At 42.8% G+C, this 17937-nt stretch overlaps 1 protein-coding gene across 6 annotated transcripts in view; it reads right to left on the reverse strand.

The window, feature by feature from the left end:
- Window positions 1–17937, reverse strand: part of LOC311024072 (furin-like protease kpc-1) — a 173659-nt gene that overhangs the window by 152782 nt on the left and 2940 nt on the right. For 5 of the 6 annotated variants that reach the window (XM_084026279.1, XM_084026280.1, XM_084026278.1 and 2 more), the window contains exons 1-3: window positions 16847–16983; window positions 15886–16061; window positions 2740–2832 (exon numbers count right to left, since the gene is read on the reverse strand). In XM_084026279.1, the coding sequence (XP_083882405.1) occupies window positions 2740–2832; window positions 15886–16056 (264 nt within the window). In that variant the 5' untranslated portion in view covers window positions 16057–16061; window positions 16847–16983. Of the gene's footprint in view, window positions 1–2739; window positions 2833–15885; window positions 16062–16846; window positions 16984–17937 lie in introns of those variants that run through there. The other variant, XM_084026276.1, reaches the window with a different exon arrangement.

Raw genomic sequence — 17937 nt, forward strand, 5'->3', positions numbered from 1 at the left:
GTGGCAAAGTTTATGATAGTGACACATTTTGTTCAGCACGTTAATCTTCATAAACAAATACTACTGACTATGTTTTAAACATGCGTTATCCTCAGACTTTATTTCAAGCATCTAACAAAAACAGTAAAAAAAAAAAAACTGCCTTTGAGACAAGCGAACGGAAGTGAAAAAAAAATGCTAACTGATTTTAGGACTCATTCCCGCAGCACTGTCTAGACAGGCAGAGCCGGCCACAAGGACATCTGGACCTCCAGATGTTCTAAAGACATGATTTCTTCTCCACTGGCTTGGTTGTAGTTCGCTGGGATAGTATCTTGTACTCCAGCTAAAACAATGGTTAGCGGGAGCAGTCATCATTTTGGTGATGAGCTGGCTCATCTTCTCTGCTTTAGTGACATCACAACAGCGTGTGCTAACACTGCAAATGAGTTGATGAGAGATTGCCCATCATCTCTGCTGTTGTTCTCCTTGTGTTTAATGTTAATGATCAAACTAGTTGCCCTATGATACGTTTAGTGTTACATAGCTTACAGTGCACATTCATTTCCTTTGGATTTATTGTACGTTCATTATTATGTACAAAGCAAAAAACTGTGTGGTTATTTCTCTACAAGTTGAACAATTACAGATAATTGAGTGCTGGAGTCCATCCCTAATTACTGTATTATTGGAAAATAAGTGGGGCGTGAGAAATAATGTACAAGGTTTTTGCTGTTCACATTGTATTTAAAGTTGATTTCAACAGCGTATCAGCTTCAAGGAAAGAAGAAGAAGAATTCCCAGTTGGGGGAAAACATTGTTGGACTTGATTTAATAAAAGGATGTTGAAATCACAGCGGGGGAAAGGTTTCTGCCCTTTAATTGTGGCTTCAGGGGACACAAACTGGACGTCTCTCTGGAGGTTCCACAGACATGATTTCAACAGGATGAACAACTTCATTTTAAAACTTCATGACTGCAAACAAAACTCAGCTTAGTTCCACTAAATCTAACGCATGAAAACGCCATCATATAATGCTTTTGCCACACAATGATGCACCAGTGACTCAGTCTTCCATTTTCAACATAAGACATTAAAAAATGGTGCGATGCTAGGATTTGGCATTTTACCATTTTACTCAAATTAGCAATATACTGCTTTCAGCTCAGAACACAGTTTAAACTAACATTAAGTCCGCCTCAACGTTACCGCTTACTAAACCTCGCATGGTGCAGTAATTAGGGAGCTCTGCAATGTGACCCACCTGCCCTGCAATGCAAAGTACAGTGTGTGATGCAGGTCTGGTCTGAGGTGGGTGGATGGAGCCGAGCTCGGGCTTTGGCAGCCGGCCAGCTGCTAAAGCCAACAACACAGTAATTGTGCTTTGCAAGATATCATCCACCATGAATACACCTCCCATATACAGACGACAATTTTGACCGTTTCCAGCTTAACAACTATTATTAAAGCAGATTCTATTAGTCTGCCTGTTTCAAGGTCTGGGGCTTTATTTCAACAAATCAAGTTAGCCTCTAAGCTAAGAATTATTAGTTCACACGAGAGAGCGAAGCCAACAAACAGACTTCAGTGGGAGTTTTTAACCGTGCCTGGTAGGGAGACGCAATGTCTAAGTATGCAATTGTTCATTATCCCAAAACATTATTTGCGCAATCCATTAAATTTAAGACTCATTACCAAATGTGGGACATTTTAGGCGTGCAAATTGATTTTCACCTAAAGTTACGATGGTAGAAAAGTAATTAAAGTTACAGTTTAATGAAATCATGAACCATACATGGAGTCACTGGAGATTGTGCATAAATTACTTCAATTAATCACACGCACACTGATTCAGATGATAACTCTGAATCAGAAAGTTGGGAATCTTCTCTCTTTTTTTTCTCTCTGTCCATTTCTTCCTCTTGCAAGCATGTTTTGACGCATGTGTGTGTGTGCGTTTCTGAGTGTTATGTTGCTTTGTGTGTGTGTTATGTTGCTTTGTGTGTGTGTGTGTGTGTGTGTGTGTGTGTCACTGAAGGGGCGGTGTGTTGGGGAAAGGCCAGAGGTCTGGTGAGCCCTGGAGAACGGACAGGGCCAGAGCTGCGTCTCTGACCCTTCCTCCCGTCCCTCCTCCCTCACCCTGTGCTGTCATGGGATGTCTCCGTGGGTGACGGTTTCCCTGGCAACCGAAGCCCTGTGAGGAGGCTGCATTGTGCGCTCCGAGGGTGATGCACAACGGCTTGTTGAAGGTGGCGAAGGAGGGGGGGGGGGGGGGGGGGGCACAAAGTGATATTGGATGGAACAGGCAGACAGGCTGCACAGGCAAGGTAAACAACGTTTAGCCATTACTCACCGCATGGCTCTGGGTTTAGTTTTTTTTCTTCTGTTTTTTGTTTTCATCCTTCTCACTAATCAACACTAGACCCTGATTAAAACAGCAACGCCAGCCAAATGAACTGCCATTTGCATATACATGCTGTGTAAAATCAGAACTGATGCCAGAGTGTGAATTCACCTTGACGTGGCCGTGTTAAATGTATCAAGCAGTCACGTCTAAGTAGCTGAACGCTCTGATTTGCTGTAGTTACAAATCCATTTCCCGCTGTGTTACACAGACAGTGCGAGTCAGGCCAAGAAAAAAAAAAAAAAAAACTCAAAGCAGCTTGTTTTGGGAACCTGCAACTTGATCCCCCTCTCTAGATCCTAAAGTGTGATGTGGATTTTATTTAGTGGGGTTTATTTAATGGAACATTACTTACCCCTACTGTGGTTGAAAGTCTCTTCTCAAAGGTGGCTCTGTCAGGGCGCCCCCTGCTGTCCCTAAGGGTGTACACATCATCCAGACTGCCAACCTGTCAGTGTAGAAATACATATCGTGGTCAGGATAGAAACCCATTCACTTTTCAGGGCATAAAGGATTTACAAAACATTTGCTTGGTTGAATGCCTTTTGTTCTCAAAAACTATGGATATGAGAATGTGAGCTCATGGTAATGTAAACGCATGGAAAATACATTTTGCTCATTACAGAGGGAGCAGTACATGCACACGTGTGAGGGTCAAAACGCATACCCTATTCAACCCTAATCACCCATGTGACCCTTCGCACAACATGACATCAGCGTATCCCCTCTGGCCACCTGTCTTGTGTGGGTTTTCCTGCAAGAGGTTGGGCCGAAATCAAATAGCACACAGTTTATCTAACCTTATCCTGGGCTTTTCATTTCCAAGCCTTATAAACTAAAATCGTATTGACCACCTGGGAGAGTTAGAACTAACTAAGTGAAATCTACTCGGCGGCAATTGTGTGCCAGGCGCACGTCGTGTCTGTGCGTGTGTGTGTGTGTGTGTGTGTGTGTGTGTGTGTGCAACTTGCTGATTCTATCTCCCTTCACATTCATTCTCTCTATTCTCTGTCCCTGAGGTGCATCAGGGCTGAGACTGCAGAGTAAATTGTCCCAAATTGAGTTCCTTCTTGCCGGCAGATACAGGCCACATCCCGACCGTTTAGATCGAGAGAGAGAGAAAGAGAGAGAAAGAGAGAGAGAGAGGGAGAGAAAGAGAGAAAACAATCACAGCACACATCACTCGCTTGAAAAATTTCTCTCTAATTTCTCTCTTTTCCTTTCTTTTCTAACCTCCCCATCCCCGTTCTCCCCTCTGTTGATTTCCCTGCTGCCTCTCTTTCTTCTCCCGGCACATTATTCTTCCGCTTCTGCCTCTTTATATCACTCTCTGTGTGTCTTCCCTTGTCTTTGTCTGCTGAGATAGGTATACATCAGTCTTTCCTTGCCCAGCTTGGCTTTTTTCCATCCTTTGATGAATCTCTGCCCTCCTGCTTGTTTTCCTTCCTCCATCTTTGTCCGTCCGTTCTCCCCCGATCCCCGTTCTCCCTCACCCCCACCAAGCAGCATTTCTCTGCTTCGCCCGTGTCCTTTTCTCACCCCTCGTTCCCAGCCCTCCCTTTGCTCTCTCATCCCCACCCTCCATGGCTGGCTGTACCCGGTGACATAGTACCCATCAGCGCGGACCCCCTGGGTGGAGGAGTCTCGCTCTGACAATAATCACACAGTAAGTTTATAACGCTAGCAGCCCAGCTGAGCTGAGCTGAGCTGAACTGAGCACACACGCGACTCCCCTGACGCCGGCACACTCCATTTAACTCTGCAGGGGAGCTGCAGGCTGGCTGGGGCAGGGATGAAGCCTGTGACAGGGACGGGGATGCCATTGGGTTTCTGGGATGGGGGGCTAGTGGGGGCTGGTGATGGAGCAGTGACTGGAGACAGATATGGAAATGGGATGAGGAAGGATGGCTGGAGCTAAAGCGGGTGCTGCGGGAGATGAAAAAAGGGGGTAGACTTTTGGGTTTGGGCAGAATGGGGTTTTTTTTGTGTGTGTGTTTTTTTTTATAGATGATGCTCATGTCACTGTCTCTGCATGGAATGACAACTCCTCTCTACTGCAAAGCCCCCTCTATCCCTATCCTTGGCTTTTAGGGTGTTTATGTTTTGTACTGGCAATGGAATCAATACTGACACACTTGGATATGTATTTTTCCATTACTTTCCACTTGTCTTAAAGACGTGTTAGGAAAAATAAGGCCCCCATTTTTAGCGCTCTTGATGTTCGGATGTTTGGAATAGGTTTTAGCGCTCACTGGGATTTTCAAAAAAGCAAGGGCAGCTGGCCACAGCATTAAAAACAATGTTTAACTCAAAAGCATTATGTCTCTCCATAAACAGAATATTTTATTTACTCTGTGGTGGTTCTGATCCTTCAGCTGGGAGCGGATTGGGAGCTATGCTGGGTGGGCTGTCTCTCCTGTCCACACCTGTGGGAAGGTTGCTACTAGCAGGAGGTTCTCACCACCTCGCCTTCACCTGCTGTCTAATGTTTGTTGTTTGTCTAATTATACTGGTTAGATCAACAGTAAAGTTATAAACACAACACCTGGTAAGGAGATCAGAGTTAGTTTCAGCTTTTTTCTAATTTATTAAGACACGTCTTGTTTTTTTCCCCCCTCTGTATCATGTATTGTTGGGGCCTCTGGATCTATGCCCGCCTCAGGTACAAGAGTTGAGTTGAGTTTTTGTTTAGCCAAGAGGATAACGCTCTGAAAGAGATGGTAAATGGACTGCAATTATATAGTGTTTTTTTTTCCAAAGCTTTACAATACCCACAATCCCGCACTGATGGCAGTGAAACACCATGCGAGCCACAGGATGAGGACAGGATAAGATAAGTGGATGACCTGCTCCACCTGCTGCGCCACACTCCGTCTCCAGCCTTTAACTACACTTTAGTCTCACACAGTTTCTATAGAGACTAGTACCTCTTTTTTTTTTTAAAGACACATTGCATGCAATTTTCCATTTAATTTCATTTAAAACTGTCAACGCAGTCAATGGCCAATAGAAACAAAAGGAAAGCTTCCTGCTCAATATGTCACTTTGACAACTTGACATTGTTGACACTGGGTGTGCGTAATGTACACACAGACAAACTACAGCTGTACATGAAAATTAGCGAGCAATTTCAATCCAAAACAAACAACCGCACACACCCTCACAAACATACACACACGCATCCTTGTGCCCTGCCAGAGCAGGTTCACAGCAAAACAATATGAGGCCAATCAGGGGACCATTGGTATGGCTCTCCCTCTGCTAATGAAGGCACTTTGAAAAGGTAATCTAATTCACCAGCAGCAATTAAGGCTGGGAGCGCCTTGTCACTATCAATTATCTGCTCCTTCACTCATGTTCTCCGGTGTGGACGCTGAGCCTGCCTGACAAACAGCACTGTCGGACAAATCAACCCCAGCCAGCCAGTCACTGAGAACACTAATCATGAGAGTTTACACACACACACACACACACACACACACACACACACACACACACACACACACACACACACACACACACACACACACACACACACACACACACACACACACACACACACACACACACACACACACACACACACCTAAGTAAGCTTGACTTGATCTTTAATAGGAGGATCCAGGATCCACAGCACTGCTACTGCAGGTGGCATGATGTTAGCATCCACCAAATATCGATTATTATTCCATTGCCTGTCTGAGAAGTGTGTGTGTGTGTGTGTGTGTGTGTGTGTGTGTGTGAGCCACATTTGACAAAGTCTTATTGTAGAACTTTGTTTAAAAAGTCAGTAAAATCTGATAAATAATGTCACAGATGACCACCCTGCATTACTTCTTCTATTACTACTACCATTTTTTGGGTTAGAATGCAATGATAGTTCTGAGAAACATTAAATACTTTCTAAAGGAAGAAGTGGCGATTGAATGTGTGACACCGATAAAGGCACACTTGGAGAGGGTGACCTGTCGCCCTCTTCTCGGACTGAAGGCAGCGCCTCAATTCAACTAGACCTTCAGCCTCCAGACGGAGGTGTAAGCTGACAGACAGGACTATTGAAATGCTGTTCCCGAGGTCTCGATTGCTTAACCAAATCTCTCCGATGAATGACCTCAGTCCGAGGCACTGATGAGGAGAGGATTATCATAACAGTCCTGCTGTGAGGAGAGAGCGCCGCAAAGCTGTCAAAGGATTCCATGTGAGCTCGACCACGTTGCTGCAGGAAATCAAAAACCCCGAGTACTCACAGATGTCAACGATACACGAGCGTCGACTAACTGCCGTCTGAAATGTAAATTCATTTGAAGATTGTCGTGTTGTCAAGTGTCATTTGACAAGTATTAATATACCATCATTATCAACTCTTGTCTTACTTGTATGTTCAAGCAATCGTTTGTCTCTTATCTTGATTGAGAACACCGTTGCAATAAGCTATTTGGTGTACGTTCGCAAGATAGTACATTCAGAAGACTGGATCATCGAATCAAACGCTCTCTCACATAAGCAATGGTAGCTCAAAGCTTAAAGCATCTCCCCATTCACCCACAGACCGCAGCACTGATAAAAGGAACACAACAGAAGCATCATCAGTAAGAAAATGCAACATATAGACACCACTGTTTCCACAAGGAGAACAGTATTTGTAGTGTTTTGCTTGTCCGATGCAAATTGAATGTTTAAGCTGTTTAGGATTCCTGCGTAACTGAAAGACAACTAATACTAACATTGTTCGTGTCCCGCTGGGAGAAAGTGTGCTTGATGTGAACAGATTCAAAATGTAGAGATGTGAGATTTACTGTAAAAGTAACTGTATCTAACAGCAGTTCTCACCTCACATCACCTCCTAACCACTAAACATGCTAAAACAAGAATATCACTTTGAGATGCTGAGATCAAGTCCAGAGTCAAGACCAAGAGCAGTGTGAGTCCCACACCGCATGACACACTTACGATAGAATGTGGAACATGCAAACCATATAGGCAGTCCTCTCATTAATCTGAAAGATCCACATTACCATGAATATATCAATTATAAATCAAGTCACATGACAAACGGATGACACTAAAAGCTCAAATTAAATTCTTTGGGAAAAGCCTGATTTTTATTTGTCATTGAAACGCAACGAAACAATTTTAACAATCTCTGGAAGAAAGAAAAAAACGTGTCTGATGTTCATTTAACGGTAAAAGCTAATCGTGTGAGTCTATTGATAGGAATGGTAAACAAATGATTTTATAGTACAACCAATACTTCCCTATTATGCTCGGTGGTATTTGTATTATGTGGAGTAAATGCATCAGTGCTTTTTCTAGATTTAGTTTTGCTACTCCACATTTGTCTTCACCCGTTTGTTATTGATTCCTACGGATAAGAAATGCCTTTGCTCCCTCTTCAAGTGTCGAATCAGATTATCATACTGCACAGCGTGTGATTGAAAGACCCGAGCATCACAATTCAAAACAACTCACTTGAAGGAAAAAGCAGATTTGAGGCAACAAGAGCCGCAGGAATTGTGATCTACTCTTTTGTTCCTTAATGTCTGGGTTTTTTTTATACGTTTATGTCCTTTTATTTTCTTAAATTCCTTTTTTGTTTGCTAAAAGAGATTCAAATTGTGACTTGATATGAAGCATTGTGATTCAAAAGACCTGTTTGAAGCTCCTTTTACCTTCAGAAATCATCTTTTCTGAAGGCAAATCCGCCCAGAATTAATAACAAATGCCCATCACAAGTGAGCGGAGCTGGAAACTGATTACAGTGATCATTTCTCCTGAGCTTCAATTTACAATACCGACAAGAAAGCTACCTGTCCTTCAACGAATGCCAGACGGGAGTTAGGGAGCTGGTGAACACGGTGGAGCATTTCACAGCTAAAGAGACAGAAATGTCCCTCTAGAGATGACTGGAAACAAAAAAACTGGAGGCTGAGTGTTGGACTAACATACAGAGCTCCTGATAAATGCTAATTCTCACTGCCAGCTATGTTCACTATACCAACTTTATAGGGTGATTCTAACATGTCAGTGTTGGGTTTAATGGTGGTTCCGCTTCCCCCAAGTGGTCAATAAATAATACATGCATAAAATAAATAATTAATGAGTTTGTATGTCATTTTCTGAAACTGAACGTCTCTTTTTGGGCTACATATTATTATTATTGTGGTTGTGTTTCTCCTTGTTTTGATTATTTTCTTCCATTTTGGTGCATATATGAGCATACACATCACATAAAGATACTTTTCCCAGTTGTCATTATTCCAGCTATTTGTTTGTCACCTTCGACCTTCACTCATTACATCCTCTTGTTACCAATACAACATAATAAAATAGCCATCATTAATTAATTTAAGTCAGATTATTGTTTTTCTATTCGTATTTTATTTGTTTCTCTCTCTCTTACTGGAGCAGCGTTTATGGTAAATGTGTAATCTCTGGAACTAATTCACCGCTGACCAGACACAGAGCCAGACATTGGTGTACATCTCTGTATAGCCTTCAAAGGCGGCAGTTCGGCAGAGTTGGACTCGGAGTCGCCTCAGTGCTGAGGCATCCACAGGACGCCGGCCCCGCTGCTGCCGACGGCCTCCAACAGCCAGACAGAAAGAGGAGAGAGCAGCAGAGATGGAGGGAGGCATGGAAGGGAGAAGCATGAAGGATAAACAAAAACAAACACAGACATCAAGAGTCATTGAAGCGAGTGTGCGAGAGCCACGTGAGGCAGCCCACCCTATGGAGAAAACAGCAGCTGGTGTGTATACTAACAGCCCTACAGGGGCTGTGGCCTCCACAGCCCCAAATATGGAGAAGCAGAAAGGAGAGATGGGAGGAGGGCCGGGTGATGGAGGGGGATGCTCGGGGCTAAATGGTTAAGCCTTGTTGGTTATAGTATTGGCAGGGAATGCAGGAGGTGGGAGGGGGCATGAAGGATATGCAGTCCATATCAAAGTGACAAATACATGGAATGATGGGTTGTTAGAGACATGAACAATTCGTTTAGGACTGGGAACAGAGTTACTTAGTGGATCTTATTTTTGTAGTTTCAGCCATCATTTCTCCTCAAGGTCATAAAAACAATGTACTCCAAGCTATTTGCTAATATTTGGCAATGTGGCAACACATTGTAATAATCAAATCATTGACATTGTTCCCATTTAAATTGGATTCTTCTCACTGAACACATTTCAGGTTAGATTTAGGATGTTAAAACCTATTTGAGTGCAACCAAATTATATTCTTTAAAAACCACATGAATGGGTGGTTCCCAAAGGGTGTAACATATAAAAAATATGTTCAGGACTTAAAATGTGCTATATCGTGAATGTGTCAATATAATATCATTATATATGTAGGAATTAGTTGAGTATCTATAAAATTATACAACTAACTATAAAAGCATGGAATCTCCGTCTGTGTGCGTGTAAGTATGTCCTCGCATTTCCCAAGAACCGTTTATCAGATCTACTTCACACTTGGCAGCTTTATTGGTTGGGACCCACAGCAGTGCATTGTTGAATTTGGTGCAATTTGGACGCGTATACATACATGCATACATATAAATATTAATAAACTTTGAATAAACAAGTGAAGGTGTTCTGTAAAGCAGCAGGGGGTGGGGTTTCAAGGCCTTGTAGGTTGAATAAAATATTTTAATTGCTAATCATTTGAATTGTATGTTTTTATGTAAATTACCACTATAGATGGGTATTACAGTAAAATGATCACATTTCAATTTTTTTTACACATTTTTTGGGCATTGAAATTATTTTATTTTCAAAAGCTGCTATACCAACCCATGACAACAACAAAAATGATTTGCATTGGCCGATACGGCTCACTGGTGATCAGCAATTTTGGTAAAAAAAAAAAAAAAAAAAAAAAAACAAGAACCCTGATCTCTATATATTTGCCCAGGTTTTGCATAGACACAACACTAGTAACATATGAACAGGCTTCCTGCACTCAAGCTGCCAAAGTTATTACACTCCAAGTGTAATAACTTGGAAGTTGCCATGCCTGCTGCACTTCCCACAGTTGACCCACAACCAAAATAAAATGCATTCTCTCACCAGCTCACAATTAATTTCAACTGTGAAAAATAATCCTACAATTCTACATCCATCCAGATTTCAAATCCATTTGAAAATTAAAGCTCAGGTCCACAGTCACACTACACAAGCCTGGACTGGATTCTGCATTTTCCAAAAGAAATATTTTCAACTTGATACTTTGGGTAAGAAATGGAAATCGCCGGAGCAGAAGACCCTCCCGACAGCACCGCTGACTGACAAACGCATCATAAAAGTTCATCCACAAAGCTTATAATGAAAAAACATCTTCATAAAATCTGGTTTACCTTCACTTATTTCTCTCCAAGCTCTTTTTATAAACTCACTCCAAACAATAAAATCCAAAAGTAAAGCTATACAACGTTCAGTTTTACTATATTTCTCAATACAGCACATCAGCAATAAGAGTATTGTGTCTCGTATTGTGTATTGTCTCTCGTCCAACATCTTCCTTTATCTTCTTTATCTCTCTCTTTCCCTATCTCTCTCTCCATTTCAATATTGAAGAGAGTTTTATTAAGGGCTAGACTCGGGTGTGCTGAGGCGCTCTCAGTAATTTTCCTACAAAGTGCTTTAATCCATCACACGGCCAACATGTGGCCTTTGCAGCTATACATCATCTCAGCCCAGGGAGAGAGAGCAAGGGAGAGAGAGAGAGAGGGAGTGCGAGCATAATTTCTGCTCTCGTCCTCCTCCTCCTCACCCTCTTCTTCTTCTTCTTCTTCTTCTTCTTCTTCTTCTTCTTCTTCTTCTTCTTCTCCTCCTTCTTCTTCTTCTTCTCCTTCTTCTTCTTGTTCTTGTTCTTCTTCTCCTTCTTCTTGTTCTTCTCCTTCTCCTCCTTTTTCTCCTCCTCCTCCTCCACCTCCACCTTCATCTCCCGCCAGAGTTTCTCACCTGGGAGAGAAACCACATCTTCTCCACATATTCCTCAGTCAAGTCCTCTTTCCATTTACAAATGAGAGCGAGGATGGAGTGGGGGGACGTTGGGGGGGGGGGGGGGGGGGGGGGGGGGGAGGGGGGGGCAGTAAGCAAAGAGAGAGAGAGAAAATGAAAGAGATGGAGATAGCTGTGAGTGAATGAGTGCATGATGGAGAGAGAAAGAGATAAGGAAAATGGAGAAAAGCTTACTGGAATGAATTAAAATTGGGGACAAAAGCGGGTGAGAGGAAGTCAGAGTGTGTGTGTGAGTGTGTGTGTGTGTGTGTGTGTGTGTGCGGTGCATGCTGTATGCGCAAGGTGTGTGCATCTGTACTTGCATAAGGAAATAGAAATAGGGAGAGAGGGGGTGGAGATGGAGCAATAGGGGGAAAAAGTGCTGCATTTTCCCAGCATGCAGCTGGTGCAGTGTTGCCCTCTGCGTTGCCCTCGGCCAACACCTGCCTCCATTTCGCTCTCTCCGCCCTCCTCGTGCCGAGGAGCAGCGGTGAACTCTGGGCCCCCTGACTAATGGAATGGGCCCTCGCCTCCGACCATTAGAGGATTGGTGTCCCTCTTGGCGCCCCTGGGTGCCCTACGGTACAGAAAAGGGAGAGGAAGGGGCAAAGGGAGAAGATGGTGGCACATTGGCCTTTTTTCCCCCTTTTGCCAGACACACACACAGCCATAATATGACATCCTGTCGTAATCCAGCCAGAGTAAGGCTCGACATAGCTTAGCATCGCACTGAGGCCATTTCTGAGAGGATAGAAATTCTGTGGTTTTCAGAGAAGAAGCTCCCTGAATGTGCATAACAGCTGATCGTGAGTCGTTTGTGTGATTTCATTTAGACGGTAAATCCAGTGCTCTACCTCAATTACATCTGCTTTAGTCAGATGGAAAACACACCGTGCGACTACACAGGGACGGGAGGGGGGCGGGGGGGGGAGGGAGGGGGAAGGGGTAAGGGAGCGGATTGAATCTCTCGATGAGCTGATAGCACGTCCGCCGACTGCAAGCCAAGCTGTGCCGCAGTAATGTTATGCTAATGATATGGTAATCTGCCAGCAGTATTCCGCCTCACTGGAGAGAAGGGGAATCTGAGAGGCCTTTCACCATTGGTTGGAGACCAGGGACTTCCTGGTGTCAGAGTTCAAGACACACACACACACACACACACACACACACACACACACACACACACACACACACACACACACACACACACACACACACACACACACACACACACACACACACACACACACTTCATTCTTGAAGCATTCTTGATCTTAGCTCAAATAAAAACAATACAACGCGTAGACCTAATCTGGCTCTAATCGGATTTGCAAACTCTTAAGTAAGCAAGAAATAATACCTGTAAACAATGCAGTATCATGTGTGATGCAACTTAAAACTGGGTCGGCTGTATTGTCAGTAAGCCTGCGAGCTGAGACTCCCCCCCCACCCCCCTTCTTTTTCTTTTAATCAGCGTGTCATATCAAGTCGCTGTGCTGTTGTTCTGCTCAGGCATCAAGTGAAACAGAAATCATCTTCATCTCTTTTTAGATAGCGATCAGGCTCTTTTTCTTCTTTGTCATTGAGTGAGAAACCCTGTACCTGTAATGGCTGCCATTACCTGCCTAGTCAGAGCATCCCTTTCTCTCTGGCTCATAATGATCGCATTAAACCACCACATCCTTGGTTGGAGATGAGACTCACCATTGTATGACAGTAATCTTTGAATCCACGGCAGCACTGCCACACAGCCGTAATAATTACAAGCTTCCCGGGCGCGCCGCATTTGTCGCGTTTTGTTCCTTTATTTAAATTTTTACTACATTTCACTGCATCATTGGGAATGAGCCGATTTACCCTCCAATTTGAAAAAAAAAAAGGGAATGTTGACAAACTATAAGCCATCTTTAAACATTTCTAAACGAGCGAGGTGGAAGACAAGGGAAAGATAAATGTTGGACGGATAAACCCAATCTCGTTGACACATTTAAAAATCATAAAGACTAACAGGAAAAGCTTCGGTGCGTCTGCTAGCAAAGAGACACCTGCAAACAAACAAAAAAACGGCAATGCATCACAGTAAATCTGTCCGTGTGGCATAAAGACATCATCGTGGGTATTTTGCTTTGTTTTTCCTCTGTATTTTAGAGTTGCAAAATGGATATGTCAAGTCTGCGCAACAGAGAGACGAGATGACATTTTCCTGGATGCTGTACACTAAATCAAAGAGACCAACAATATGTTGAGTGCCAGCATGGAGACATTTGATTCCCATTCCACTCATGCGGCATTACCACTGGAATGCCAGCAGACATCAGGATCCTCCCCAAGCTGGCGTTGGGCTTGTCAGACTTTTCATTCCACTTCAGTGTTTTAAAAAAAAAAAATATATATATATATACACACATCACAGCAAATTGTGATGTGCTGGCTTCTTCTTGATATCACTGTATTCACAATAGGTTTGACTTAACAAAGGCGATTTAGTGTCAGTGACATTTAGCATCAGCCTCTGGCGACAGACAGGTAAAAGAAACCAGTCAGCAGATTGGACCCTGGGGGTGGGCGGGGGGGAGGAATCGTGAAATTGGGGGTTGTTTGAGGCTCTTCTCGGGATACGATGGTGCCGGGTTAGACACCTTATTAACACACAAACACACTGCAGATCCTTGACAATGAATTACGACAGAATGGCACCAGTTCACTGATTTCTACACTGCTACGGGGTTGTGGCATGACTTCCACACATGTGAAACCAGATTATAAACCAAAAGTTGTTGCAAATATGAGTTTCACAGCCCTGACGACGTGTAAATTACGTGTTTTTTGCTTTTGTTCAGGACATTGCAGTGTCACGGCACTGGGAGTCTACCAGTGGTGTAGAAAAGAGCAGAAAACAATGCAGGAAGAGCCAGAGGTGTTTGTGTGCACACGTTAGGGACACTGAGAGAGAGACAGGACGAGAGGAAGACAAGAGACGGGGGTGGACTGTCCAATGCACTCCCGATAAAGGTCAAAGAGATGTTTTATTCATGATCCAGGCAGCGGCAGCAGAGGCAGCAGGGCCAAGGTTGAAATGAGCTTGCGTCCCCGTTCCCCAGGGCCAGCGCCGCAGACAGCCTCGCACCAGGTCAGCAGACACTCCCTCTAACTCTTATCAATAATGTCAAAACACACACCTCCACGATCACTTATCCATACCTTCAAATCACAGTTGTTTGATTGTGTGCCGTGAGCAAAATCAATCGGGGAACGCACGTATGCCGCACACAAAAAAAAAAGAACAAAGTGCAATACGTTTTAAATGGATGAAGTGAGAACGAAATCCTTTTATAGGGAGTCTTGGAGACTGTAGGTGTGATGTAATGTGTGTTTTTTTTCTGATTTCTCACCTGTAGGGTTTCATCTATAACCAATTATAAACAGAACTATGAAAATGAAAAACATAGTACCTTAAAAAGATATCCACTTCTGTGCTTTACTCGTTACCTCCACCAAGGAGGTTATGTTTACTGTTTGTTTGTTTGTCTGCAGGATTAAGGAAAAACTACTGGACCAATTTTCATGAAGCTTGGTGGAAGGGTGTAGCATGAGCCAAGGATTTTGGAGCAGATCTGAATCACGGGGTGGAAAAGACAATTCATATTTCCTCTTTTGTTAACATCGCGAATTAGAGCGTTTAACCCTGTTTAAACGGGACTGTCCATATGCGATCTAATGCATTTTATGGATCATCCTCACTGTATTTAAGATCAGGCACCTAGAGCATCTGCTTTTCCATCTCAGATTTTCATGATGGATTGCTTACACATTTGATCCTAAGAATCTGTGTTGATTCTTCGAAAAGGAGAAGTTAAAGAGAATCTCTTTTAAACCCCTGAATGTAACGGAGCACAGCAGGGATGGATGTCAATTCATAAGGGCTCTTACCTTTTAAATCTTTCTGACTGTGAATCTTTCATAAAAGAGAATCAGAAGACGTTCATTTTAAAATATGTTATGCCCTTAAACAGCCTCTTTGAACTCGCTCTTACTTGCCCTTATTTTTTTATTGCAGTCGAGAATTTTTTTTTTTTTTTTTGAGGGGGCTGACATACTTTCAGACTCAATAACCAAGGTAACCTTTTAAGTATTGATGTGGATAAATCACATGTAGTCTTCTGACAAATGGAAAGATTTCAGCATGACAGATTAAAACCCAGGCAAATAGGTAAAGACCCAATCATCCCCAAAGCCTATTCCACACACAGGCGTTTCTCACAGCCTTTCTGCACACACGTGTGCGTCTCTTCATGTGTGTGTGTCGCTGTGTGAGGAAGGCCGACTCTATGTGTCTTTGATCAGATATGAAATATTCAGAAATGCTGCTGTAATTTGATGAAAGTCAGATACCCCTCAAATAGGAAGCAGAAGTCAGCACTTGGAAACCTGGATTTTGAAAATGTAAAATCCAGGGCCCACATGTGGAAGCAACGACAGGGGTTTTTAAAACATGCGCTGACCTGCTGTATGAACTCCAGTCCGTGCTGCTCGGCCAGAGCTCTGGCGGCTCCGGTACCTCCATCCAGTTGCACCGCATAGAAGACATAGCGGTTGGTCCCACGATGCCCCTCTGTGGTCACTAGTCTCCCCTGCAGCAAGCAGTCAAGCACCAGCACAACCACGCTGAACATGGAGCCTTTGAAAAGAGGATATCGGAGAAATTAACTGATTGTTTTTCTTTTTTTTTTAATGTATTAACTTAACATTTTTACAAATTGACTTAAATAATGGCTGTTTTGGGACTCTTTGTCAGTCCTAATACACATTCCCTGCATTGCACAATGGTGTTCAGAGTGTGTTTTTAGGCGTAGACACCCTAAATAAACCTTCCATAACATCATGCAAACAGGCATCGCACAGCGTAGACAAGCGTGACTGTAAAGCTGTAACTAATGCTCATCTCAATTCATTCAAAGGCTTTTAACGATCAATACATTTTTGCAACAAAAGCCCGACAAATCATATTCTAGCTACGTTTGTACAACCAATAGTCCAAAAACCCACGGATATTAAATGTACTATCATATAGGACAAGGAAAAGCATTGAAAAAAAGACAATTAGAATTATCATCATAGTTGTATTGAAATTTCACTGACAACTTTTTTAACTGAACAGTATGCAGCGTCTCACTGGATATGCTCCCCATCCATTGGATCTTCGAACAAAATCCAAAAATTGACATTAGAAAAATCTGTATTCGAAAAAAAAAAAAAACACAAAACACCTACGATTTTAAATATTACCATAACACTCTAAATACCATCCAACTACACAAATGAGTTGGGAGCGTGTGGGATTCAGCATTTCAGCGCAGAGTATTGAACATTAGCAATTGTGAAACAATTTGCCCATAGCCACCTCCTCTGTACTTTTGCATGAAATCCACAGCGGCTGCCACCTACAGCATGTGAACCACCCACCTGTAGCCAACAGAGAGTGAAACGTCCAAGAGAAATCTTTTCACCCAGTGCGATGAAAGCTAGAACTCTGGCATCGGGGGGCCCCGAGCGAGACAACACACTCTCTCCAGTTCCCAACCCACACGTTTAATCTCCTGGCCTTGATGCAAATGCTTCTGAGAGCAGAGAAGCAGCGGCGCTTTCATTGTGTGAACTAACTTCCCTCTTTAAACAAAACAGGAACTTTATCAGTCTTTTTCTTTATGCCTGCACCTTCCTGTGAACGATGATGGAACAAAAAGTTGTCACCTCACTCTTCTCAGTAACTGCTCGACAAGATAAAAAAAAAGGAGATACACCCAATGCATGATTGGAAGAATGCATTGTTGAAGAACATTATACACCCACTATTTCCCCAGATTATGCAACAGACGTTTGCTGTTGATCTGTGAGATTGGCCACTGACTTTGTATATACGTTAGATAATAATATAATACTGAATGTGTGTAGAAAAGCAGTCATGTAACTTGTAGTAGTCAGTCAGTTGTTTTCCACATGGACACACAACTCCTTAACACGAAAAGGCTGCATCTGATTAGAGCTGCAGCTAATTATCGATCAGTCAATCAGCTGAAAAGTCATCGTGGAGTTATTATTCTACTCATCTTTTAATCATTTAAATCCGTCTTTCAAGCAAAAGTGCTCAACATTCTGGGATTCCAGCTTCTCAGGTGTAAACGTGTCGTTTCTGTGTTTTTCTAAAATGATATTAAACTCAATATTTATGAGTTTTTGGTCGACACCTCTATATTAATAAACAATTTCCTACTGTTGGTTGTACAGAACAAGCAATTTGAATATGAATACTTGGGATTTGGAAATTGCGATGGACATTGTTTAATATCTTCTGACATTTTGCATAACAAACAATGAAAGAAGTTTCTGTTAGAACCCACGTGTCAAATCCCTGCTATACAATTTGCACCTGACTCAGGCAAATAATACACATTGTATTTGTAGGCTTTCGTTGCCTTAAAACAATTAAACAGGTAATAATAAGTCAACTAAGTGTAAAAAGCTTCTCATGGGACTCAAATCCCAGTCTGGGGTAG

Source organism: Eutrigla gurnardus (assembly GCF_963514095.1).
Source record: "Eutrigla gurnardus genome assembly, chromosome: 14".
NCBI lineage: Eukaryota > Metazoa > Chordata > Actinopteri > Perciformes > Triglidae > Eutrigla > Eutrigla gurnardus.